Source organism: Abramis brama (genome assembly GCF_963993115.1).
Source record: "Abramis brama genome assembly, chromosome: 24".
Lineage (NCBI taxonomy): Eukaryota > Metazoa > Chordata > Actinopteri > Cypriniformes > Leuciscidae > Abramis > Abramis brama.
Window position 1 is genome coordinate 24,592,908 of NC_139986.1, and position 26,619 is coordinate 24,619,526.

At 38.4% G+C, this 26,619-nt stretch overlaps 1 protein-coding gene across 1 annotated transcript in view; it reads right to left on the reverse strand.

Moving 5' to 3' along the window:
* The window catches only part of agap3 (ArfGAP with GTPase domain, ankyrin repeat and PH domain 3), a 161,664-nt gene extending 135,971 nt beyond the window's left edge, over positions 1–25,693 (reverse strand). The window contains exon 1 of the mRNA XM_084102634.1: positions 24,864–25,693. Coding sequence (XP_083958760.1) covers positions 24,864–25,239 — 376 coding nt within the window. The 5' untranslated portion in view covers positions 25,240–25,693. The remainder of the gene's footprint in view (positions 1–24,863) is intronic.
* Between the last annotated feature and the right edge of the window lie 926 nt (positions 25,694–26,619).

The following is a 26,619-nucleotide window of genomic DNA, read 5'->3' on the forward strand; positions in this document are numbered from 1 at the left end:
TATTCCAGTTTCATCCACGCTTTCCATCACAAAACAACCTTTCTAACCTCAGACTTAATCCTTCAGGGTTAATCATACCATAAAAACATGTCAAAACAGTCTTTCGAAACAAGTCTTGGTTACAAAACGCACTGGAAAACATTAATAAGTAGCTCAGCGCTCTGAAGTAAAGGTCATCGAGCTAAATACTACAGCGAGACTAACAAAGACTGAAAAAAAGGATGTTTTCTGGATGAAAACATGCGGATCCTAAAGGGCTTCACTACAAATACAAGGAAAAACACAAGCACAAGATTAAGTTTCAGGTCTATAAGATTTATTTATAATACTTCTATTCACCATGGATACATTAAATTGGTCAAAAGGTGACAGTAAAGACATTTATTATTGTTATAAAAGCTGTTCTTTTAACTTTTTCCACATACATATTAAGCAGCACAACTGTTTTCAACATTGATAGTAAAAATAAACGTTTCTTGAGCAGCAAAACAGCATATTAGAATGATTTATGAAGGATCATGTGACACTGTGACACATTTTCCACAATATTACTGTTATTACAGTACTTCTGCCTTGCTGAGCATAAGAGACTTATTTACTGTGTCAATATCAAATCTCAGTAACCTGAAGGGGGCAATAGTTCAAATGTGGCATTAAACCAGATGTGTTTAGTTATTCAGGAAGCTAGTAGCTACCATGTTAATAACATCTGCATGATCTGTTTCAAACAGCATGACCTCAGGAAAATCTGACCATAACTAGACGTGTCTGCATTCGTGTACTTGCAGAGAGACAGGATGGGATAATTCTCTCATTAAGGAGAGTCAAAATCTGAATTGCACTTATGTAACAAGAAACGCAACATATGAGGTCATGAAAGTGCATATGCATCCACACAGTGGTCTTAAGTGAAGGATGAGGTATCACGCACTATTTTATCTCCCTCATTCTCTCTAACTGAAGTTTATCCCATCAGTCCTTTTTCTCAGTTACGTAACACCACCTCTTCCGCCCACCTCTCCGCTGCATCTCTCAATGGAAGGCACAGCAAAACGGAGCCACGAGTGGGATTCACATTGAAACGTGCTGGAATTAACATCAGAAATAGGGTACATTACACACGGAAACGCTCTGGAATCGTAACCCAAAAATGTGCACTTCCCTTCTCTCTCTGACGCATCCTTCCTCTTCCTCTGTCGATCCTTCATCTTTTCAAACAGAGTTCTGAACTTTTAACTGAGGTGTTGCACATGGGCGCAGGACAATAATGATAAAAAAAAAGTTAAAAAAGAATTATTGCAGTGCAGGAAAAAACAGATACGGACTGACTGGCCTGTCTTTCCACAAGAGGATGTCCTCCTGCGAAACAAACACCTCGAAACAAACTCAAATGAAACACATTCTACACTTTATAGCTTTTGATGCGACACTATTATTGTTAGTCGAGGTTTCTTAGAACAAAAACTGTTTAACATGCCCTTTTTTACCCTCTCTCTGGCCTTTAGAGTTAAATGGGCTGTTTGCTAACATGACTAACTTTATGAATTATAGCTATACAATTATAGTTTTATGCAATTATAGAATGGCTATAGACACACATTTACATTTATTCATATACTTATGTGTGTGTGTGTGTGTGTGTGTATAATTTTATACATAAAAGAAAATAAATTAAAAATACAAATATAAATATATACAAATATAAATTTAATACTTTTTTTGTATTAAACAAAGCCAGTTTTTAGAACTATTTTAGAAATATGTTTGTATTATTATTTTCACATAGATTTCATATTTTTTTCCCATAATCAAAGAAAATATATTTTTAAATCTATTGTTATTATTTTCATGACACTTAGACATTTTCCTAAATTCTCATTATATTGTATTATAGTACAAAAATTACAGTAATTTTTTTTTAATTAAAAATCAGTATAAAAACTACAACAAACAATACCATAATGTACATTTTAAATGACACATCTTTTCTTTTTTTTCTTTTTTTACATTACAGTAATATAATGAGATTTTTTGCATTACGTTAATGAGAAATTGCTGGAAAAAACAATTTTAACAGTCCTAAAAAAAATCTTAATTTTCCTTTAGCAAAATATTATTTATTATTTCTTTTGATTTTGGGGTGAAATATTACCTGGACATGTTCTTTTGTGAGATTCATTCATACGTTCATATATTCAAGCGAGAAAAATCTAATTTCAATGATGTATCCCCTTTAATTAGTGACGTATCGCACAAAAGGCTTTTTCCTCACAGTTGGGACGGCCCATTGGCTCTAACACAAGACCTGCTGTAAGCTCACTGGACACTCCTGAGGTCGATCTGACCCACGCTCTCTCCCACATGAGCTCTCTGAAGGAGTGTCTGAAGAGACAACGCCGACGTTAGCACCGTCGATTCTTCTCGTTTCCACCCGCACACATCCACCTACGCACCCACTAACACACACGTTCCCTCTCACTCTATTGTGCCAGCACGAACACGCTCACCCACATTCACAACGGGGCGATTTCCACATCACAGCGCTGTGATAAAGATGGTACGGGCAGCATCAGTGCTCTGTGGGACAAGCTATAGATATCACCGCTTCACCCTGACACCTAATGAAGGCTCTGGGTCTTCAGCTAGTACGTGTGATAGTAGAAGTGTGATCTGAAGAGTGTTATGGAACGATTTCTGCTGTGCAAAGATAGACCAATTTCAGATATTTGAGTCATTTTATGATAACATTAAAAGACTCGAAGGAATCCTGATAGCTGAGATAAAACAAAATAAAATATTGTTTTCTTGGTTACACTTTATTTTAAGGTTTCATTGTTACAGTGTAATTATATATTTAAGTACTGGGTAATATTAAGCAACTACATGTATAGGATTAGGATAGGATTTGGTTGAGGGTTAGTTGCATGTAATTATGCATAATTTATTGTTAATACTATGGGAAGTACATGTAACATATGATATGTAACAAGGACACTAAAATAAAGTGTTACTGTTACCGTTTTCTTTTTAATGCCTCATGAGCAGATGTTAATTAAAGTCACACAGAGATGCAATGTTAATGCATTTAGTAATACAACAAAGAAGTTTATATAAAATTGCCACATTTGAAAAAAAATCATATAGCAAACATTGGTCTAATGGTCTTATGAATGAATAAAATCTGCAGTCTTACCCTGAACTACTCTTATTAATTTCCCTCGTTTTCGGTTCTATTCCATCAACCACAACAAAAATATTGTGATACAAAAATATTTCAACAAAAGATTGTGATGACTAAATTAATACTAAATTTAAAATAATAATAAAATACAGAATAAATTAATAATAATCAATGTAAATAATTAGAAAACAATACAATTAATAAATTAATAATTTACTATTAATAAATGAATACATAAAATAATTTAAATAAATTAAATAAATTAAAAAATAACAATAATAAAATAAAATAAAGTAAAATAAATAAAAAAAATATAAAAAAATAAAATAAAAATGGCATTGCTATGACGGTTGCTTACTGGTTAAAAAAGTAAAAGCACACCTCTCCTCTACAAGTTTAATACTGTGTTACAGATCTGTCCAACTCATCAACAATCATCACTCATTAACTGGCGCGTTAGAGGTGAAGGCAATGCCCTCCATTTTCACATTCTTCCTTTTCTAACAGGTTAGTGCTTTTGGGTTGATTTTTTATTTTTTTCTACAGTGAGCGGATGAGGAAAGGAAGTGCATAATGCATTTGTAAAAGCTCAAGGCTGGCGTTGCTGAATGTAGAGTTTCACTGCCAGCTTCCCGCATAGCTGAAGCAGCGTCCATTCATTCCAACTGCTACTAGTGAAAAAACATCACCGCAGACACAGGAAGACTCATCAGAGAGAGAGAGAGAGAGAGAGAGATGCACACAGAATGCTGACACAAGGGAAGCTGCATTTTATTTCTTCCTCTGTTTTGTGAAAGATGACAGATTGATATTCTTGTCTGCACGTTTGGGAATATGAAACACTCAATGATACGGGTGGTTTTATTACCTTTGAATGAATTGTGGGTCTTCTTTGTCTTTTGATACTTGATGATGGTTCTTGATTTTATGTCACTGTTTCACTGGTCAAAGAGCCCATAAAATCAAAACTGAAGATGTGTGGCTTCAACTTCATGTAGCTTTGAGGTACGCGAAACCACACAACCTTGCATTAAGTCAACAATCCCCGTCCACAACCACCGGCCTTCTGGGTATTTAAGCAAACACTTGACCCACTGAGATACTCTTGACCCTTTAAAATGTGTTTATGAACAATTGCCCGTGGTTAGCTTAAGGCAAGCTTTTTTCACCATTGCACTGAAATCTTTTAATTAATTCTTTTACATGCACAGATTAACATCTTTAATTTAGCACCAATTAATTAAATATATTTCAGTGCCAAGTATAAGACGAGACAAATTAAACAAAGTGATTTATAAACCACATTATGATTGATGTCCATTTCAATAGCTGCCAACAAATATAATACATCCAGTACACTTTATAATGGGACTTAAATATTCTATGCAACTAGATAAAACAAACAAGATACAAATAAGATAAAATAAAATAAAATGGTGATTGCTACTGGCCAAAGTACAAAGAGCCCAACTCAAAGTCTCTATGATATTCAATTGTGTGTTGCACAAACGACGCAGGATGAATTATAATACTTGGAACACAAAGCATGAGCAATAATACTAGTGATGCCTGCCTTCGCAAACACTGTTTATTGCAAACATTCCTTACGGAGAAAAAAATCTTCCTGAGTGGCTAATGATTTATATCAGCAGGCCGAGAAAACTGACTCATCTAATTAGTCCACACTCAGTTAGATCAAATGTTGATTGATAAACCGCTCTAAAGCCATAAATGACAGAAAAGTGGAGATGGATGACAGCAGCGCCTTGCTCTGCCTCTGAACGCTGTGCGCATCAGCAATGCAGCTCTCTAATGACCTTCTTGTAACAACGTCTCCATAGTAACAGCTTCTTTAAACAGGGGAAATCTGAAACTTCATTCATATTTATGACCGCAAACATGTCACTTCGCTCATTCGCACGTAACCTCCAGGATACAATTTTCGAGTTTGAAAAATTCTCCCCCTTGTCAAAGAGTTGTTGATTTGTGTATGCCTCTCAGCGTGTTTTTTTTGTGTGTGTGTGTGTGTGTGTGTTTGCTGGTGATGTTTTTTTGCCAGCAGGTATTCTTATGTAACATGTTATTCTGCATTTTCTAAACTAGACACACTGGCAATCACTGCTAGAGAAAAACCAAAGCAACCCACCTCTCGCTTTTTCTTAATGACATTTTCGGAGCCAATTTGTAACAGGTTTACAATGCAGCAATATTTATCTTGGCGCTTTGTCCATGCAAAACATGAAGAATGAACAGAAAACTAATTAAAACTTTGCTTTTTCATATAATGTCTTTCAGTAATGCATTTTTAAAAACTAATTTGACAAACTGACAGAATTATAACGTTCATCGAAGCAATTATTAAAGGGTTAGTTCACTCAAAAATCATTAAAAGTCATTATTTACTTACCTTATGTCACTCCAAACCTTTAAGACTTTTGTTAATCTTCAGAACACAAATGAAGAATGTTCCTCCATTGACAGCTACGCAACTACCACTTTGAAGCTTTAAAAAGTTCATAAGAGATTGTAAAACTAATCCATATGAATTCAGTGGTTTAGTCCAAATTTCTGAAGAGACTTGATTGCTTTGTAGGATGAACAGACTTAATTTAGGTTTTTATTCATATATAATATAAACAGCGAACATAAACAAGCTAAACCGAACTTGCTTGATGTGCGAGAACAAACCCCATTGCTGAAGCTCAAACGTGATGCGTAACACGAGAATGAACCTCATTGGTTCTCGCTGAAGCTCAAACGTGATGCGTAGAACGAGAATGAACCTCATTGGTTCTCGCTGAAGCTCAAACGTGATGCGTAACACGAGAATGAACCTCATTGGTTCTTGCTGAAGCTCAAACGTGATGCGTAACACGAGAATGAACCTCATTGGTTCTCGCTGAAGCTCAAACGTGATGCGTAACACGAGAATGAACCTCATTGGTTCTCGCTGAAGCTCAAACGTGATGCGTAACACGAGAATGAACCTCATTGGTTCTCGCTGAAGCTCAAACGTGATGCGTAACACGAGAATGAACCTCATTGGTTCTCGCTGAAGCTCAAACGTGATGCGTAACACGAGAATGAACCTCATTGGTTCTCGCTGAAGCTCAAACGTGATGCGTAACACGAGAATGAACCTCATTGGTTCTCGCTGAAGCTCAAACGTGATGCGTAACACGAGAATGAACCTCATTGGTTCTCGCTGAAGCTCAAACGTGATGCGTAACACGAGAATGAACCTCATTGGTTCTCGCTGAAGCTCAAACGTGATGCGGAACACGAGAATGAACCTCATTGGTTCTCGCTGAAGCTCAAACGTGATGCGTAACACGAGAATGAACCTCATTGGTTCTCGCACGTTAAGCGAACATGCTTGAGCTTCTGTTTACCACAACTGAAGTGTGAGTTATTAAATATGTAAATAAAAGCTTAAATTAAATCTGTTTATCATGTAAAGCAAAAAAATGTTATTGTGACAAACCACTTGAATAATGTAAATTATTTTTTACAATCTCTTTATGAACTTTTCGAAGCGTAAAAGTGATAGTTGTGTAGCGGTCAATGGAGGGACTGATTTCATCAAAAAGATCTTCATTTCTGTTCCGAAGATGAGCAAAAGTCTTGGAACGTCATGAGGGTGAGTAAATAATTACAGAATTTTCAACTATCCATTTAAAATAACACATCCTGACCCAAACATCTTTAGTCCACCTGTCAGGTAAGAGATTGTATTATATCAGGAATGCTGACAAAGGACCAGTTTTCCACATCTATGCTTTTTTTTTTTTTTTTTGCCTCTATACGGAAAAAACTGCTGATCCACAGTCAGAAGTAATGTTCTGAGCAGCAGACAGTATATTCTTAATGGCATCTTTCTCAGCAAGCACTAAATAGGATTTAGCTGTGAACTCAGAGCAAAAGGGAACATTGCAGATGCCACAGGAACTGAGCTTCTTCAAGAATAAAATTGATGGAGAGGATGCGTTCCAATTCACACGGGTCCCATTATGGAGTATTCACTGTGTGCTCCTACACACTCAACATGGGATATCTACAGAAGTTCACTTCACTTGACAACATTCGTTCATTTGGAACACCCTGCAGTGTCATAAATATAGGGCTGCATGATATATGGAAATTAACGAAATATCTCAAATGTGCATATCGCAAAGGCCTGCGATATCTGAATGATTTTAATAGGCTACTTCAAAAAGTTTTAGGTCAACGCATATAGCAGAGAATAGACTTGGCACACGGATGTTACTTACATGTAGGCCTGGTAAACTTGACAACTGCTGTGTTTGTGTGTGTGTGTGTGTATATATACCGCCCGTGGTTGGTCCATTACCACCGCGGTGGTAAAAAACTGCAACAGTCACACAGCCCTACTTACATGTGACTTGGTTGATGTTAAAAATATTATTAAGCACAATAAGCTGCGGGAAACAACTTATTGCGGTACTCTCACTGCCTGACATAGGCCTACACCTAAAACACACACACAGAAAGCCGGCTCTCGGACAGCAAGCGATCCCGAATTCAGTTCTCTTTTGTGCGGCTTATTGCACTCAAACGGTCTTGAAAAGTATGCGTATTAAAGCTACAAAAGTTATTACTGCATATGATATTTTTCTTCAATATCGTGAAGCCGTAAAAAAACGCAGAATAAGGAGTTAGGGTTAATACATACATTCATGTATATGAATGCTAATAATATAGTTATGTGTATTTAACTAAATGTATAAAAGTAAATAAATTAAAATTAAAATGTGGTAGAAAATTTGTTAAATATGCATTCATGTATAAATAAAATAAAATTAAATTAAAATTCTGGGTGGTTGCAAAAGTATTACTAAATGGTTGCTAGGGTAAATATATAAAAAGATAAGATAAAATAAAACAAGATAAAATAATTTATATAAATGTACATTTTTTGTGTATTAAATAAAAAAAATGTATAAATGTATAAACCTAAACAAACAAACCAATATTTATTTATTTTTTAAATATGTATCCATTTAAATATACATGCAAGCACAGCGGACCCTCTATCAGGCAACTGGAACAAACCCAGCATTGAGAATTGGGGGAACACAGGAAATCAAGAGGTAAACAAAATCATACAGCAATTCCCTCAAGAGCAGATCTGGTCCCCTGATCTCGGTCCAGCCTCCCAAAGCCAAATTCTGACCAAAACCCTATTAAAACTAAAGACACGGGAATGACCTCAGATCAGCACTGATCTGCATTTTGCACTCCCAACAGAGCGGTCACCCAAAGTGACAAGCAGAGCCGTTTTCCTGGAAAAGAGGAATGTAGGAAACCTAAAAATACCCATCAGCTGTGGGACAAGACAGAGACCCCAGTAAACTCTGTAACATTGCATGGGAATGTCAGGATTTCCATATTCACAGGGATGGGGCAGATGTGTTGAATCATGGGATCACGGAGTTATCTGCAAAAGTTGTAGAAAACAACAGATGGTTGCTAGTTCCTAATTAATAAATTAAGCAAAAATGTCTCTGAAAGATATAGACGCACAATATATTGGAACCAGATCGGATAGCAGCCATCTTGTATTAAATATTGGATATTTAATTGTGGATTTTAGATTACTTTTACTAACAAAAGCACCTTTCACACAGCGCGCTGATCCCGGGAAATTGCCGTATAAAATTGTCATTCGCCAGCTTTGTGGAACGGTACGAGATGCGTTAGTGTACACGTTTTCGACGCGTACGTTACAAGTCACATCCTGACGTCACGGGCGTCTTTACGGGATGTGTGTGAACGCACTCATAGATTCCAGAAAATCACTGGCAGTGTGAATGAACCAAAATCAAACGATCCCGGGACACATTTTCCATGAATTTTCCAGAATCTCTGTGTGAAAGGGGCTTTACAGACATAGCACTAGATTACAGTAAAGATTTAACCCATTTTTTCTTAAAGAGCATTTTACTATTATAGAGATACGTAGTCCACAACTATTCATTTAAAAAAAACACATTGTACATTATAATGTTGTGATGCCTAAAATCCTCTAGGTGTTGATTTGACTTTGATTAAAACTATTGAATTCTAGCTTTTTGTTATGTTTTGGACTAAATAGTACATGTACTATTTTGGAACAAAATTGCATACATTTTTAATAAATTGCATACTTTTTTAAGAAACAAAATAGTATAATTTTTTAGTTTTCAGAAACAACATGAAAACAATTATTGGCTTATTATCAATCAGAATTTTAATATTGTGCATGCATACTGAAGTATATATGAGAAAATGGAGTTCATTGAATATCTGTATAAAAAAAAGGCAAATAAATGTTTGTCAATCTTTCTTGCATAAAGATCAGCTGTAATTGGTTTTGTGACCATTTTCCACCCACTCACTAACCCTATTATTGAATAAAACAGGCCGATTTTGCAGAAAATCTGAAAAATACAGTTTGCCATGATCAAATTTGCCCAAGCAACAATTCATCAAAAAAAGACCATATCACAAACCCAACGTCACATGGTAAAACTCTACTGAAATTTGCTTTTACTGATTGTATTCACTTTGCAAAAGAAACAAAACCTATATTTAAACCTCTCTGAAACAGGACAAAAAGAAAAGAAAAAAAAACCTGTGGTCTTAAAACTCACACAATCCGCCATCACAGACAAACAAAGAGGAGGACAATGAGTGAATTCACAGTGAGGTGCCAAGCGTTGTTCCTACACCTCCAGCTGGTTCTGCCAAAGGACACCCATTCTCCCGCTGCCGTCTCCAGGAATCAAGGAGAGAACCACCACAAAATCACTTCACAAACATGGCCTCTGACCAAAGAAGACTGAAAAAAGAGAGCCTAGTGCATTGTGGGGGGGTTACACAAGAACACGTGTCCTGTTGCACTGAACGCACTATGGCGGGTTTCCAAACATAGCCATAAAACTTAAAAAAATCTGAAAGCAAATTGCAGTTCGGGGCAGATTTTGTCTTGATCTGGGTTCGTGAAGAGGATCCATTCATATAGGCTCAGTTGCGTGATAAACGCATGAATCCTTTTTAACGTAATATCTTACAAAACGATCGGTTTTGAAGCACATTTCTGTTTAGTGCTGAAGGCGGACACCCACAGTCATCAGCAAAAGCTGCAAACTAACCGAGCCAACACTCCACTCCTGAGGCCTCCACACCACCCCCTCGTGACACCCACAAAACAGCTCTTGGAAAGTTGCTGTTAGATTTTACAATTTTTACAACCCGGTGAAACTGGCCGCTACTTCACACTAAATCGCATTAAGCAAAGATGGATCATTCTAACTCATCCTGCCCCAGAATTTTCATGGGAAGTATTTTAGCTGAGGTGGGTTAAATATATTTTCTTTCAACTGTATGAAAAAAAACATAAAAATTTGCAAAGAGATTAAACGGATTAGTTAATGGTCTGGCATCTGCTTCTTTTGATTGCAAACCTCTAAAATAGTTCAAATGCAAGCCTTCTCTTCTTGTAAAAGGCTTGACCTCTGTATAACCTTGGTCTTTTCAAGGTTTGGACACTGACAAATGTAGTTATGCAGGAATCAGGGTTGCGCTAAACATGATAACCCAATCGGAGATAGTGTGTACATAGATAAACTTACAGTACCTGGTCTTATGTAAACGGTGACCTCCTACAATTGGTATGAAGTGAAATATAGGCTAAAATAACATGAAAGAAATGCCAGTGAGAATCTACAAAAAGCTACAAGTTAAATATAAAAATTGCAATGTATTCCTATTAATTTTACTTTTAAACTATATCTTGTCAAGCTACAAGCTAATCTAGTTCAACTACAGTCAAGCTACTTTTTGGGGGGGGGGGATCTAGCTACTTGTGGCACGTTTTTTTAAATATATAACCATTGCATCCAGTTATATGATTTATACTTTAAACAGCCCTTTCTGGCACAAAAACAAGGGATTTGAATGAGTGAATGAACAGTGAATTCACTCAAATGAATCCAATGCTACATATATAGAGAGAACAGTTTATGATGAACCAAATCACTAAAATGAATCAGACTTACTAGCACTATGTATGAGAGACAGAGAGAGAGCGAGAGAGCGAGAGAGCTGAGAGTGTGTTCGATTAGCAGAGCTAAGAAAAAGAAAGCTGAGAAAAAGTAGCTGGTACAAGGGATTTTCCAAAACTATTTTCAACAGAAAACCCTATGGACTATATATCACCACAGGTAGATATGAATGAGTCACCCTAAACAGGTGATTCTTCTGCACATGGTGGCCTAAAGTCACAGTCATTCACAAGAGTATCACTTTACGCAAGTGTTTCAAATGGCTTCAAAAACCAAGTGCTCATGGGAAAAACGTGTGTGTATGTGTGTGTGACGAGCCATAAACAGAATGCTCTATACTCCAAACAGATCCATCAATCCATGAGGAAAACAAGCTGAGCAGAGTTTACTAACACAACCTTGACTTAACGCACACTTCCTGCCTCAAGCAGAGACAAGTAGGTAAAGAGCTGCCAAAAAAGGATGCCCTTGAACGTTGACGTATAAGCGAAAAACTGTGACACGGCCTTGTTCTATAATTGCAATTAATAAATTCAATTTAACTTGTGCAGGTTTGAAGTCCCCAAACAGGACGTGCAACTCCAATTAGCTGTTCGGTGTGGGAGCTTTAGGCAGTGACGATATATGCTCTACAGCACATGCTGTGGAAATACTCTACATCCTGCTCCCACATATGGCGCGCTCCATTTCTCCAAGACCGTACTAACGTTGGGGGGCGGGGGTGTATCCGTGAAGAGGAGCCAGAACTGTGTGAATATCCCTTCCGGACTGCACGGCAGTCATGCCCTTGTGGTTTAGCCTGCGTCATGGGGCTCGGTATCCAACCAGGTGGCGCCCGTCGTAGGGCAAACCAGGAGTCTTGTTGGTGTGTACGCCTGGATAATCCCAAAGGAATGAAAAGCCTGTGTCACTGTAAGCAGGTGTAGATACAAATAAGAGGGTCTCCACTGAGTTGTGCGTGTTTGTTTGAATGCGCCGGTCCTAACAGTGAGGAGAACCGGGGTCTTTGGCAGGCTTCAGTCGCTGCTCTCCAAACTCTCCTCTCATGTCACAGACCATCTGCTACTCAGCAGCCACGCTGGCGCCGGAGATGAGGCGTACCGTTCTGGTCCAGATGCCTATTCGGCTGTACAGAAAGTCAGATCCATCACCTCCATAAGTTGGTGAGAAGATCTCAGATCAGCATCATACACTCCTCCAACTCAAAATCACTTTGCAGAATTCCTGAAAAAACTACAATCAAATCTAGCATCAATGGGGGTGTTGGGGGGGTGTAATTTAAAGGAATATTCCAAGTTAAGATTAATCAACAGCATTTGTGACTGATTACCACAAATATTAATTTCCACTTATCCTGGTTTACAGTGAAACACTTACAATGCAAGTGAATGGTGCCAATCTGTAAACATTCAAATACTCACTGATTCAATAGTATAGCCACAAGACGTACAATATGCATGACAACATGATTATAGTCTGTAAAAACTGCTTACTAATCCTTTCCGTGAAATGTCAGCATAAAAAAAAAAAAATTGGCCCCATTCATTTCCATTGTAATTACCTCACCATAACCTCAATTTTCGATTTGACGAAATGAGTGTATTTTCATTTTGGAATGGTAATCTAAGTCATAAATGCTGTGGATTGCTAGAATATAATTAGTAATTTAGCAGACATTTTCATCCAAGCAAAAAATATGCAAACATTTTGCAATTAGCTTTTCACTGGTGTTAGTACCCTCATATGCCTTCATGCTTTATCTACCACTAAAGAGTGCATTTTAGTAAATTAAGGTACTAATGTGCACCCATTAGAGGTATAGAATGTACAAAGGTGTATCTTTGAAGGTACAAGCTTTTACATCCCTAAAGGTACAATTATTATATACTTACTAAAGGGATAATCTCCATAGAGCAACCAAGGGTTAGGGTTCAAGTTAAAATTAATGGTCTTGTTCAAGGGTACAATGGTGATGTTTAGAAAAATATAGTGTATATTCAATAATTTACTATGGAATAAAGCTGCACGATTCTGGATAAATTCAGAATCACCATTTTTTTGTTTCAAATAAAGATCCCGATTAATCCACGAACAGAACAGACAAACTAAACAAAATAAAATGTTCAGAAAAGTTTCTGACTTAATGTTAATTGCTGCAGTCTATTTAAAAATGTTTAATTAATTTAAATGACTTGCTTGTAAAAACCTGTTACATTACTGGATGAATCAGTGTTTCTAAACGTTTTCATTCTATTTTCGTTTTCAACTTCATTCTCTCCTGAATGAATGATTCAATGACTCACTCATAATACTTCACTTGTTTCATTACTGGATGAATCAGCGTTTCTGAAGGAATCCCTTGAATGAATGTTTCAATGACAAATACATTTTTAAACAGTCACTTGTCGCCACCTACTGGTGTAACGATGAAATTGATACAATCTAAGTTTGAAGCGACGAGTTACGGTGAAAAGGTGATTTTCTGATTTTGTTCTCTACCGTTGACATCAGTGTTTATATCTTACCTATAAACTTTATCCCAGTACTTCATCGTGCAGCTCTACTATGGACTATGAAGGATGTTTCTTTCACAGTTGATCCCTTGACCACAACCAAAACACAGACCCCTGGCTGCTTCTGTGGACCAAAACATGTGTGTTCACTTAAGAATAGCAAAAAAAAAAAGGTTTGCAAACAAGCGGAGAGAGCACCTTTGTGTAGTGGGAACAATGGCCTACATTATGTTCCAGAGATAGGCCGTGGCTTCAGAGTTTCCCTGCTATGAAAAGAGCCTCTTCACGAGCACACTTTTTGACCTGTGACCTCTCGCACTTACGACCTCGAAGCATCCAGAGCGCGCCAAGTTCGGGATGGTTTTAAACCAGCGATTGAGAGACTTAGGATCTTGATTCGGCATCAGAAGTTTATAACAAAGAAGAGCTTTTGAGATTAAACCATGTGGAGAACCCATCGGTTTCCAACGAGACCGTCCAACGGTGCGGAGCATTACTCTCTTGTTTTGGAGTTTGATTTGATGTCTCCAGTGTGTCTTGTTCCAAAACAATGTCTTTTGTGAAAAGCTGAAACAGATGCACAGACTGAATGATGATCACTCGCAATTAACAACTGCCAAAGATGAAAAACCAATGACAGAGATATCCGTAAGACAGAGATACATTTTTTATGAATACATTTTTGAAGACAGGGCTCAATATGCTAAGAAATTGGAAATAAGGAATAAGGAAAACTTTAAATCCAAACCGCTTTCAACAAATCCTCGTTCAAGTCAAACTCCTTGAGAGAAATTATATAAAAGGGACCTTTGGAAACCGCTTAGGTTTTTTAATTCCAACTGCAAGATAAATCATTTTAGCATCGATATCGCGATGTGCGCATCCGCGATAGTCACATCGTAGGATGTGAGATGTTAAGTATAGGGATCGTACAGGTAGCTGAACCATACGGACTAGGTAAGCAGGCGAAACTCACGTGATTCTCGGATTAATTAAGTTGCGAAAGTTTATCATGTCCTGTTAGCTTAAACAAGTGATTTCTTGCTGTTGTTTTGATTACCACTTAATGTTGCATGGCTGATTGTTTGTCTACGTCATTTTGTATGTTAAAAAGATGAGAAAATAATAAAAATTTGATTAAAAAAAACGTAAGCATTTTTAAACCATTCAAGCACAAGACACAGAGAAAAACAAGACACTGATTTCCGTTCTCTTCCGCCTGAATTTTGCGTGCATGTGTCCGTTCAAGCACAAATAATGTCAAAATGTCCGTCTCCGTGACTATCCTCGTAAACACAGTCACTTATGGATTACGTGAACATTGAGAAAGAAAACGTATGCATCATATATTCGGCATTTGGTCTTAAAGTGAAAGCAGCCTAATATCACTGCTGCTGCCATTAATCTTAATCAAACAACAAAATACAAAGAGAAAACCTTTTTTTACCTTTAACAAAGATTAATAATATTTAATGTTATACAGTGAAGACATGCAGTGTTATTTTACATTTGCTTATTCGATTTCTGTACCTGAATACTGTTAGCCTTACCTGAAAAACATTTAATTTGTATCTTTGTTCTATTGTATTTATTTATGCTTAATTTTGCATAAATTGCATAATTGCTTACTTTATGCTTATTTATGCTAGATTCACTCACCTACTAAATCGCCCACAATCAGGGTGAACGATTAAACGTTAGAATGATTCATTCTTTCCAAATAGAGCTTTTCAAGTCAGCAGTTTTTCCAATATTGTGCAGCCCTAAATACAAACCAAATTATTGTTAGCCTATCTATTCTACTTTGTGTCATTCTGAAGACCATTACTGAGCAAAGCATGCAGGTTGCTCTTGAGTTTTGAAGTACAATTGGTCAATGGCAGAGCATCAATACTAATGCAACAGCAAACGTTCCAAACAATACCAATCCTTCGATACACTTCACTTCTATAGAGAAACCACGTTTCAGCCGCAAAATCTTGCTTTTAGTCCCAGAGTGCAGGCAAATAATCCATCTTTAATGTCTTAAGCACACCCATCAACATAACAAATTTGAGGAAACAAGATACTAAATAAGCCGTCTGCAGGCATTTCTGTCTTTTAGAATTATTGATTATCCTTTCAAATGGGACAAATCAGTTGTGGGGTAACTCATAAAACACTGTTCCTCAAGCTTGGAGAAGCAGAGTGAATATCTGAAGTGTTTTTTTTAAACTCCTGTTCGGTTCTAATCTTCAACAAAGCTATAAGGCTCTGGTTCCTAAGCAACAGGCGTGCTGCAATAACGTAGGATGATCGCAGTAGTATCTGCAGTCCAGACACACAGGTGCATATTCACACGACAGCTTCTTCTGCAAAAGCTTCACAAGCCTTGCTGCAGTCAAAATACCAGTGAAAACTCCCCTGTGATGCAGCACATGCAAAGAAGCGATTGCTGTAGTGCAACTCGATGCTTTGCATGGAATACGTCGCATGCACTGCATCACAACGAGTCAGTACAGGTATTTTGACTGGATTTTTTTGCAATGTGCAAGAGCTTAACTTAAATGCATGAGTTTGTATTGCATGAATCACAAGAAGATATTTTTGGCAACACATTAATTTACTTCATAAGGACCATCAGCAGGGTGTACATTTTAAAATGTTAAGCTGCTCATCATGTAAACGTCAAAAATCTTAATTTGATTCTGTACCAAGAGTTTCAGAAGGTTCTAGGCAGACAGACAGCACAATATTTAGAAACAAGCATGTTGCACATAGAGATTTGTGCAACAAAGCATATGCAAATTTCTCAGGCATCAATTTTCTTTTCTGCTAGCCTGTTTTGAAAAGGCATACCTTCAGTAAAAGAGGAAGAAACCAGTTTTACATAAAAGCACAAATAATCTGCAGTATTAACAAACCAGAAAATGAAAATGGAGTGCAACTATGATGATTAAAAAACTACTTTAAAAACAAACTATTGGAATATAATATACATTTGCATGATAGTTATAGCAATGACAACAGCAAATGGTCACAAAGTCTGTGAATATGAAATTCCTTTTATTGATCTGATCTGATCTAACATCATGCTAACGGGGTCGTCATGATACTAAATGTCATACCAATGTCACAAATCACTGCAAAAATTAACATAGTAGATTAAAACAATGGCATGTAGCCTTCAAGTATTGCTCAATAACATTGTTTCTCCATGTAATTACTGAAAATAAACAGCCAGTCTGAATTTCAACTTCAGCTCCATTTGGAACTGTGGTTTCATTCAGACCCTGATGACATTGAATACAAAATTCTGTTTACACCAGTGAATATCTGCTGAAGGTCGTTCAGATAACGCTGACAAAAAGAATTAAAGTGGAAGAACGGCCACAGCATCGCTGCGGCAGATATAAAGTCACAAATTTGCTGATATGGCATCAGTTATATCAGCATAAATGGCAGCTTAAAACAACAGTAATTACTTTATTTTCGCTGTTGTCTGAAGCTGTCCCAAAGGACGCTGATGGCTAGAAAGCACTTCGAACAAAATACACCAAATGTTCACAGATTCAGAAATGCTCAGAATGATATAAATCAACTTTAGCATTATTGCACCATTCACAGAATGATATGCTAAAAAATACCAATAATAACTAGATATTTGGAGTGGTGTATTTTCATGCAACCTCAGTCACGTGTTCTGAGTGGTTGCTAAGGTGTTTGGAATGTTTTAAGTGTGTCGCTAGGGCGTTTCCATGCGGTTGCTAAGGTGTTTTGAGTGGTCACTAGGGCGTTTCTATGCTGTTGCTGGGGTGATCTGGAAGGTTCCTTATCTGGATGGTTCCTTCCTTACTCCCTTTTATTTTGATGGTTCTACAGATTATGTTATCAAATTCTCCAGTGGAGTAAGAAGTGTTAAGTGGGTTGCAAAATAACCCAGAAATTATTGTTTTTAACCCAGCAGTTTTTAGAGTGTAGCAGAACAAACATTGCGGACTCATAACATTGTGGTCGGTGGCCCTTGGCTTTGTATTGTTGGCAAAATTTGGCACTTGGTGAAAACTAATTGAGGAACCCTGTTCTATAGGAACAAAACTTTTAAATCTATGATGTTTGTGGTCTCTCACATTTTGAAAATCTGACCAGTCTTAAGTCTCTTGTCGCCAAGCGGTTGCTATGGTGTTGCTATGTAGTTGCTTAGATGCAATACATCCTGTTTGTTATGCGTGTGGTATGACATGCTTTAATTTTCCAAGGTATTGACATAAAATGGAGGAGGATTATGTAAATAACATGTAAATATTAGCTATAACCAAAGGGCCATGACAGGGGTGAAAGAGAAGCAAAGAAAACAAATAGCTTTCTGCCTGGAGGCCTCTTGTGCTTAAGTGTGTAATTGCTTTGATGAACTGCTGATAAGCTTTATCTTTACTAAAAAGAAATACAAAATTAGACAGATTTGTTCTCGCTTACAAAACCTGTTATATCACAAAAACTTTCTGTTCTCTAATAACAAAACTGCATAAATAAAAGATACAAGAGGACATGACAGATGGAGGCGGATTTTTAATTCCCAAAACACAGCGCACTTCGAGCCGAACTGGACTTAGAGACATTTTGTAGGCCTACACAATTAAGCACGGACGGTTATAATTCCTCTAGCAGGTTAAATCCAAACTATTTACTCTAGACCTGAACTAGTAATGAGAATGGACTGTCTTAATGGACTGTCAAACTCTACTAGCATATGGCTATGTTTGGAATTGAATACTGTGTACTATTGTGAAACAAAATGCATTATGCAAGATATCCAGATACAATCATGTATCAATAGTGCATTTTGTTGCATACTAGGATTTTAGTTATTCACATATTAGGGTGTGTTCACTTCACACTTGTAGTTCGGTTCGCTTGGTTTGTTTGGTCCGGACAAAAAAAACAAATGTAGTCCTGGTTCGCCTAACGTTCATATTGGCATTTTAACACCGACCAAACTAAAGGCATAGTGACATGTTCACAACCTGACTGATCAGCTTTTATTACGTATATTTTGTGACCGAACATCCAAAACAATGCTGTGTGCTGGGTTAATGTGCTCATTGTATGTGCATAGCCTACATATGATGGGATTTTGACCAGCCGAGAACTCGTAAATGAGTCAAAACCAAGGCAGGAATCCCTCCGTCACACACGTAGCCTAAACGATTGGAAGCTGTTTGATTGGTTAATTTGGAAGGGAACCGAGACCCATCTTTTCAGCGTCTCGGTCCGCTTGTTTGGTGTCACCAGGGTTCAGATGGCAGCGTTCATACTTATTCAAATGAACACTGACCAAGTGAGAACACACCCTTATAGCCTATATACTGCTGATATAGTAAGAATAGCATGCTATTCTATTCACACCAGTCCAACTCCAGTTTTAAAAACAAGACAGGGTTTGCATTGCACTAGGATAATAAACTAATGCCAAAAATCCCAACTTAATATTTCTCCTGTCATCAGCTGTTGATTGCCATAATATGATTTATAACGGTCAATAAAACATCCAGTAGTCAAGGGCACAGCGAACGTCACACCATTAGTGCTAATGCAAACGTTCCATCTGATTTAGATTTAACCCAATCCAAATCAGTTAACAAAACACTTACACCTCGATTATTGGTCAACAAGCTGGAAATCAATAGCACATGGCGTTGCTGTTGTATAGGCTAGACGTTCTGCAAGTGATACATCACAATTATGATTTTCCATGGCAACAGCAAGCCTTTACTCAGGTGTTACAGGCTTTCTGAGGATTTCTTTACGGGCCGGATGAGTCAGCATCGATCAGAGGTGACTGACACTGGACGTTACTGGCATTTGTGCTAAAAAAGGGTAACTAGCGTTTGTCTGAGAGGGCGGGGTTAATTCAGGTCTGGGAACAAAAGGAATGCAAAAAAGTCAGGGATTTTCAATGGCAATGCAAGCTAGAATTTTCTGGAAAATGCTTTCATTTCCAAATGCTTTGACAACAAGATAAATGGCTCAATCATATTTACTAGTTAGAAATCACTGGTTTGCTGGTCCAGAGCCAGGGCTGCTCCTTAACCCTACCCTAAGTAAAGAGGTTTAGTTGGATAATACCATTAACACAGATTATTTGCACCCTCAACAGTACAAGATGTACAGTGAGGAAAATAAGTATTTGAACATCCTGCTATTTTGCAAGTTCTCCCACTTGGAAATCATGGAGGGGTCTGAAATTGTCATTGTAGGTGCATGTCCACTGTGAGAGACATAATCTAAAAAAAAAAATCCAGAAATCACAATATATGATTTTTTAACTATTTATTTGTATGATACAGCTGCAAATAAGTATTTGAACACCTGTCTATCAGCTAGAATTCTGACCCTCAAAGACCTGTTAGTCTGCCTTTAAAATGTCCACATTTATTATCCTAAATTAGATGCACCTGTTTGAGGTTGTTAGCTGCATAAAGACACCTGTCCACCCCATACAATCAGTAAGAATCCAACTACTAACATGGCCAAGACCAAAGAGCTGTCCAAAGACACTAGAGACAAAATTGTACACCTCCACAAGGCTGGAAAGGGCTACGGGGAAATTGCCAAGCAGCTTGGTGAAAAAAGGTCCACTGTTGGAGCAATCATTAGAAAATGGAAGAAGCTAAACATGACTGTCAATCTCCCTCGGACTGGGGCTCCATGCAAGATCTCACCTCGTGGGGTCTCAATGATCCTAAGAAAGGTGAGAAATCAGCCCAGAACTACACGGGAGGAGCTGGTCAATGACCTGAAAAGAGCTGGGACCACCGTTTCCAAGGTTACTGTTGGTAATACACTAAGACGTCATGGTTTGAAATCATGCATGGCACGGAAATTTCCCCTGCTTAAACCAGCACATGTCAAGGCCCGTCTTAAGTTTGCCAATGACCATTTGGATGATCCAGAGGAGTCATGGGAGAAAGTCATGTGGTCAGATGAGACCAAAATAGAACTTTTTGGTCATAATTCCACTAAACGTGTTTGGAGGAAGAAGAATGATGAGTACCATCCCAAGAACACCATCCCTACTGTGAAGCATGGGGGTGGTAGCATCATGCTTTGGGGGTGTTTTTCTGCACATGGGACAGGGCGACTGCACTGTATTAAGGAGAGGATGACCGGGGCCATGTATTGCAAAATTTTGGGGAACAACCTCCTTCCCTCAGTTAGAGCATTGAAGATGGGTCGAGGCTGGGTCTTCCAACATGACAATGACACGAAGCACACAGCCAGGATAACCAAGGAGTGGCTCTGTAAGAAGCATATCAAGGTTCTGGCGTGGCCTAGCCAGTCTCCAGACCTAAACCCAATAGAGAATCTTTGGAGGGAGCTCAAACTCCGTGTTTCTCAGCGACAGCCCAGAAACCTGACTGATCTAGAGAAGATCTGTGTGGAGGAGTGGGCCAAAATCCCTCCTGCAGTGTGTGCAAACCTGGTGAAAAACTACAGGAAACGTTTGACCTCTGTAAAAGGCTACTGTACCAAATATTAACATTGATTTTCTCAGGTGTTCAAATACTTATTTGCAGCTGTATCATACAAATAAATAGTTAAAAAATCATACATTGTGATTTCTGGATTTTTTTTTTTAGATTATGTCTCTCACAGTGGACATACACCTACGATGACAATTTCAGACCCCTCCATGATTTCTAAGTGGGAGAACTTGCAAAATAGCAGGGTGTTCAAATACTTATTTTCCTCACTGTAGATCTACACTAATATCCTGCGATAAACATTATGCACATAGGTCCCATCCGTCCGTAGCTGATTATTGGCAGCTCACAATATTGTCAACCCATCATTGAATCCTCCAGTCTGGCTATTCTTTATGGAATATACAGGGATATTCACACCATGTTCTTTCATTTCTCCAGAGGAGAACTGGCACCCTGACTGAGCCTGGTTTCTTCCAAGGTATTTTCTCCATTTCTCTCGACTGGTGGAGTTTGGGTTCCTTGCCACTATTGCCTTTGGCTTGCTATTTGAGGTTTAAAAGACTTCAAGGGATACTTCACCTCTGGAAAGATGAATGTGTATTTAAAATGGGTCATTTATGTAGAAGAAATGTGAAATTATTTTTGAATAATTTCTAGACTGAGAAAAGCCAGAAAATGTATTTTTGGCTTATGTGGATGAAAGACAACAACTCCCAGAATGCACTTGCTTCGCTGCTCTACGAGGCCACTCCCAAGGCACGCCTACCAGTAAGAGCGCGCAGTTAAACAACAAGACTAGGCTACAAGTGAGTCTCCGTGACGAGTCTGCCCGGGATATCGAGATCGCCCAAAATGTCCGGGATTCGGCTTTTGCGTTCTACAGTCGCAATTCATTATGTTTACTGTGGCGAGCAGGACGAGGCTGAGCGGCGCGAGGCCGGTGGCGTGATTACTGTTGAGCGACACCTGTGAGACGCACCAGTCTCGTATCTCTCACGGAGGAGCAGGAATTTTCTTAGCAATGTTAAAACGCATATCAACCGATCACTTGTTTAGCGTTCATGTAAACACTACATTCAGATTCACCAATCGGAATGAACTCAGTTAGATTGAAACAAAAGGTGTGCATGTAAACAATGAATGGCGACTGCAGAAAGCAAAAGCCGAATCCCGGACATTTTGGACGATCTCGACGGCCGGACATGTCCGGGAAAAAGAGGATGGTAACCACTACTACTCAGTTTTCTCAACAGAACAAGAGCCTGCTAGCTTAGCTTCCAAAGAAAGACGGCTGACACTGTGTGTACATTCTGTGAGTGAGATCCCACCCTCTATGGGCGGGTTGAAAACATGCGGGACAGCCCCTACTACTGGCTGTAGTCTTTAGCCTCTGGCCAAAAAATCCTCCGATGACGCAAAATGGCGATTTTTGCGTCATCGGAGGATTTTTTCCAGACAAAAAAATACATAAATCTCTCGTCTCAGGGGGATATGAGGGTGGAAAGCACGGTAATTCGAAAATACTACAGGTTTTCTACTAATACAAAGCTTAATGCCAAATCCTGAAGTATCCCTTTAAGATTCAGAAACAATGCTTTATCGATTTGACTGCACTGTATTGAATGACAACAAAACTTGATTTGAATTTAGCTGGACACTATTGCCTTTGGTTCATAATTGATGAATTTTGCAACATCAACATTATTAAACTTAAATGAATCAACACTGAACAGACTTGAGCAAAATAATGACACTACTGTCTTTGTTAAGCTACTTTACAGCAGAATTAGAATTTTGCATCATTCATTGTTACTGGCAGCTATGAAACAATATTGTATAAAGACCTAGGTCTACCTATATAAAGGTAACTTGACAAATATTTGTAAAAAAAAAAAAAATTCGGCTTTGTAAAAAATCGATTCAGTCTTTGCAACCATTTCATGTTAATATATCATCAGCTTGCACACAACCCATGCTCACATAGCGAAAAGGCAAACTCTACCACCCGTCAACCTACTCGCCCCCTCGAAAGGGTGTCCGCTCATCCAGAAATTTCTCCATCCCTCAATGGTAAAATGCACTGAGAGTTACAGAAAATCTCACCAGCTCACTGACTCACCATGTTACAACCACTCACAATCACCTCATCTTATGTGAAACCACTATTTATAACACAATAAATCAATCATCTTTCAACAATGAACTTCACATTTATGGTGTTTCTGCAGGGAATCGTGATGCATTTACCAGAGAAATACTATTATAGGTACCATGTAGCTGTTTCAGAAATAGAGAAATGGATCATTTTGGCTCGGTATGTGCTGCGAAACCTAGAAACTCCATGATAACAAAATAAGACTGCTTGAGAGGGTTTGTAATACCCTGCAATTCTAGAAGAGATGTGACTCTATAGCAGCAAGGGGCTCGATTTGCATTTAAATAACCTGTGACTAAAGCTCATCTAACCTGAACTCTCACCCTGACCGTTAATATGAGAGTGGAGAGGTCGGGTCTGTATAAAAATTGGGAGTCAGAGTCAATGTATCTGACATAATGAGGTTTATAAAGCTAAAAGCTCACTTTATATACAAGATGAGCGACTGATGCTGACAAATGTTTCGCAGAAGAGCTTCTCATTATGAAACAATCACATCTATGAAAATCACGTCTGACTGGTGTGTCAATATTAACACAAAATGCCACAAATCTTTGATGATCTCTTTTGCTCCTCAAACAATCGACTATTTTAGCAAACCAAACATAGTGTGTCTACATAACTCTTAAAAGAGTATTTACATTAAACCAATTCCAAATGCTGGTGTTTTTCTCATTTTAACTAATGTATAATTAAACAACAAAAAGCATTGGGCTTTCATATTTAGTGATCAGAATTAATCTTGGTGGTCCATGGCTATCAAATGCCCCCTTAATTAAACATAATGCAGATAATGATTTGTGATGCCTGTCATACGTTTCCCAGTTTGCATGCACCATCAGCTTTTGTATTTAAAACCCATTTATATGATAGCCAATCAATCAGATCTGTTGTAAACATTGTCAGAGTCAATGTCTTTGACATAATCAATCGATAAACTCACTTTAAACAAATGAACGACTGATGCACAAACAGTGGATGAGAGGGACCTCGGAAAGCGTTTTTCCAGAAGAGCTTCTGATAATGAAACAATCAAATCTGCATTAAGATCTCCTGTGAAAATCACATCTGACTGGCGTGTCAATATTAATGCAGAGAGTCACAAATCTTTGCTTCACAATTTAATTTACATCCACAACACACTGATGCGTTCTGGAAGCTCGTGGTTATGCAAGATCTCGGCTCTTCATTCCCACACAATCCAACTAAACAAAGTGTAAACATCAGCTTTATTATTTATGCATCACCCAACACTATTTTATTATGTCAGAACATATTATGTCACAACACTACGAATGCCACATTAAAGTATTGTATTGCATATTAAGTGGTCCATGGCTATCAGCAGCCCCTAATTAGGATGATTAGGGATGTACACTCATTTATGTCCCCTAGTTTTCACGCACCATCTGCTTTTGCCTTTACACTGACAGACAATACAATGCTTCATTGTGGCATCAATTAATATGGCCTTGCGCTTACCTTCAATAGAGATCACATGCTCGCGGATCTGGTTCTGGAGGGCCAGGTCATCGATGCGCTCGATCAGGTCGTATATTGCATAAATGTTCGGGTGGACGGACTCGAACCGATGGATCTCGCCTCTGATGGCTGCTGAGTTGGACAATACGAACTGGGAGCCCGACGCGCCGGACTGCGCTGCAGGGCCCGATACGGTTCCCGAGCCAAACTGACCCGCCCCGGAGCTCCCGGACGATCCGGATCCGAACTGAGGAGGAATCGACTGAGGAACGGGCACCGGTGTGGGTACCGTTCCCGGAGTGGGCATAGCGGGCTGGGACTGCTGAGAGATCCCGGACACTGACACCGAAACCGGGACGCTCGATTGGTAATTCATCGTTGTGGATTTAGGAACCGCTCACGGTAATAATAGAAATGCCGCGTTTGGAATGATTTGGAGAGCGCGCGACAAATCCGCACTGCACACTCTGATCTGATAAACAATGATAACAACGAACTGTTATATGTGACGCATCAATGGGTGTCCAACAAATCCGCGCGCTTTGCTCATAATAGCAAAACTTCAATCAGCATCATTGTTCCCAGCGACGATCTCGCTCTTTTGCGCGTGCCCTGTCCTTTTTTGACAATGAAAGTCTTTACGATGGACACACCTTTGTTTTGGGCGATCTTCTGGACCGAATCTCTCTCTGTTTTGCTTCCCAGCCTGAAGCGAACACAATGAGGCCGGTTATCGCAATGCGCCCGAGTCCATTGACTGACTGAATGCGACGGTTCTACACTAAAGTCATAAACACGTTTGAATCCCCTTTTGGTCCAAGAAGTCCCTCCCCGGCCCCCACCTCCATCCACTAGATGTGGAAAGTTCGATTCTTTTAGCGAATCGGTTCGGTGCGAAACAGTTCAAAGAGTCGAGTGACCGTTACTTATGAGTTGTTGCACAAACGTAGTTCCCATAACCCCCCTACGCAGTATTTTACATTAATTTGTACAGTAAAATCGTTTATACACGTCAAGATGCAGTCACATTAGCGATATTTCAGGAAAATTTTAAGCACTGCTCACACAGAAATCACTTCAAAACCAAGCTTTCTGTTGGTTAGTGCCAGTGGGTAATTGAAATGATTGATTCGTAGAGCAAAGGTGTGACTGACTGCACCGTTAATCAGTATAAACGGTGATGTTTAAAAATAGATTTCCATTTAAATGTATTTTTATTTTTATTTTACAAATGAAAACAAGCATGTGGAAACAGTCAAACAGTCCATTTAATTGGTTAGTTACTGTTTCTATCTCAGTCACAGCGTTTTCATTCTCAAGTGCTTTCATTTCAAATGTTGTTTTGTTTATTTTTAACAATTGTTATTATTAGACTCACTTTAATTGTCAAATATATTATAACATAGTATAACTTGAACAAAGTCCCACACGTACAGTGATTTCCAGACGCTTCGCGAGTCGAATCATTTAAAAGATCCGGTTCAGAAGAACGATTCGGACATCACTACCATCCACTGCGACGTCACACATCACGTAACTGCTTGAAATGGGGGAGTGATGATATTCGATTGGATGTTTGGGTGGTGTTGGTATAATATAAGCGACTGATGCTTCAGTAGCCTATTATGTAACCAGATATTTTGCTTGACAGTTTAATGCTTATAATTGTTCAGTCATTCACAGACACACACAACAAGTAGGCTAGATTCAGTGAGTTTCTGATCGAGGGTTACAGCCTTAGCAATATACAAAGACC